At 40.3% G+C, this 1,017-nt stretch overlaps 1 protein-coding gene across 1 annotated transcript; it reads right to left on the bottom strand.

Annotated features, from left to right (window-relative positions):
- Window positions 1-6: 6 nt before the first annotated feature.
- On the bottom strand, window positions 7-1,002 carry LOC108357845 (serine protease easter-like; the record flags this gene model as incomplete). Its single annotated transcript, XM_017608915.1, has 4 exons — window positions 929-1,002; window positions 688-860; window positions 467-623; window positions 7-398 (listed from the first exon to the last, which is right to left on the bottom strand). Coding segments are annotated over exons 2-4 (639 nt in total), but the record flags the coding sequence as incomplete, so codon positions are not given.
- Between the last annotated feature and the right edge of the window lie 15 nt (window positions 1,003-1,017).

Raw genomic sequence — 1,017 nt, 5'->3', positions numbered from 1 at the left:
ACTCGCGCTCTTTGCGCTCCAACCGGCAACGTACATAGTGGTGTCTACCGAAGGATACGCAAGGTGGCTACTGTCGAAAGGCAAACATATCGGAATAATGAAGCGAGTAAATGAAATTACTTCAGCTAAGCGCAGCAGTGCTAAGTCGTTATTCGTCGAATTGTATTCTGGATGAGTAATCAACTTTTCTACAGCCACATCATGTTGTGTGGGTGCGCAGAGTTCGTGTTCGGCATTTTTACTTTGACAATCCTTACTCACTTGAGTAGCCCATTCACCCAAGCGTACGCCAGTTAACTTACTAATACCAGCTTCCACTTCAAGACAATGCGCAGCGGTGAGCACAAAATGCTCGTGGATAAGCGTACCTCCACAGGGAAAACTGAGTTGACCTCTTGCTGCGGGAAAGAAAAGAGAATGACCAGCTGTTATTGTTGTATTACTGAAATATCAATCTGAAAATTACGATTAGTGTAGACGAGCAATGCCGTCCAGGGATATTCATCGATATCTGTTGTTGTGGTAGCAGTATCATCGGTATTATTTTCTACTAATACTTTTCCGCAGTATGGAGGCATTGGTAAGAATGTACCTTCAGTCATTGAAATATCGGGACAGCAAACCTAGTAAATATTGTGTAAACTTTTAATACATATATACAAGAAAGCTTTCAGCTTTAGTAATCACCATCGGAAATCTATCTGCATCTGCACAAAAACTGGCACGCAAGTATTGCATATCATTCTCGAAAAACTCATTTTTGTGCATTATTTTCATTAAAGATTTGCACTGAATGAGTGATAAGCAAATACCAGCCACTTGATTGGGAGTTTCGCATTTTCTCTCCTCCAGAGCAGCTTCTGGTTAAAGGGTAGATAAAATTTAAACTCATTTCCTAGGCTTAGCCAACATCAACATATTTAGGTACCTGTTGTAGTTGTTCTCACCTCTTCTTCCACTATCTCTATCGTTTTGGGGCAACAAACCTATAAAGAAATTTTGGTTTTAAACACAATC

The sequence above is a fragment of the Rhagoletis zephyria genome, unplaced genomic scaffold (assembly GCF_001687245.7).
Source record: "Rhagoletis zephyria isolate East Lansing unplaced genomic scaffold, Rhagoletis_zephyria_1.1 Rzeph_scaffold_85620, whole genome shotgun sequence".
In the NCBI taxonomy this organism is placed as follows: domain Eukaryota; kingdom Metazoa; phylum Arthropoda; class Insecta; order Diptera; family Tephritidae; genus Rhagoletis; species Rhagoletis zephyria.
The sequence above is the reverse complement of the archived record's forward strand: the minus strand, read 5'-3'. Positions and strand labels throughout refer to the sequence as shown.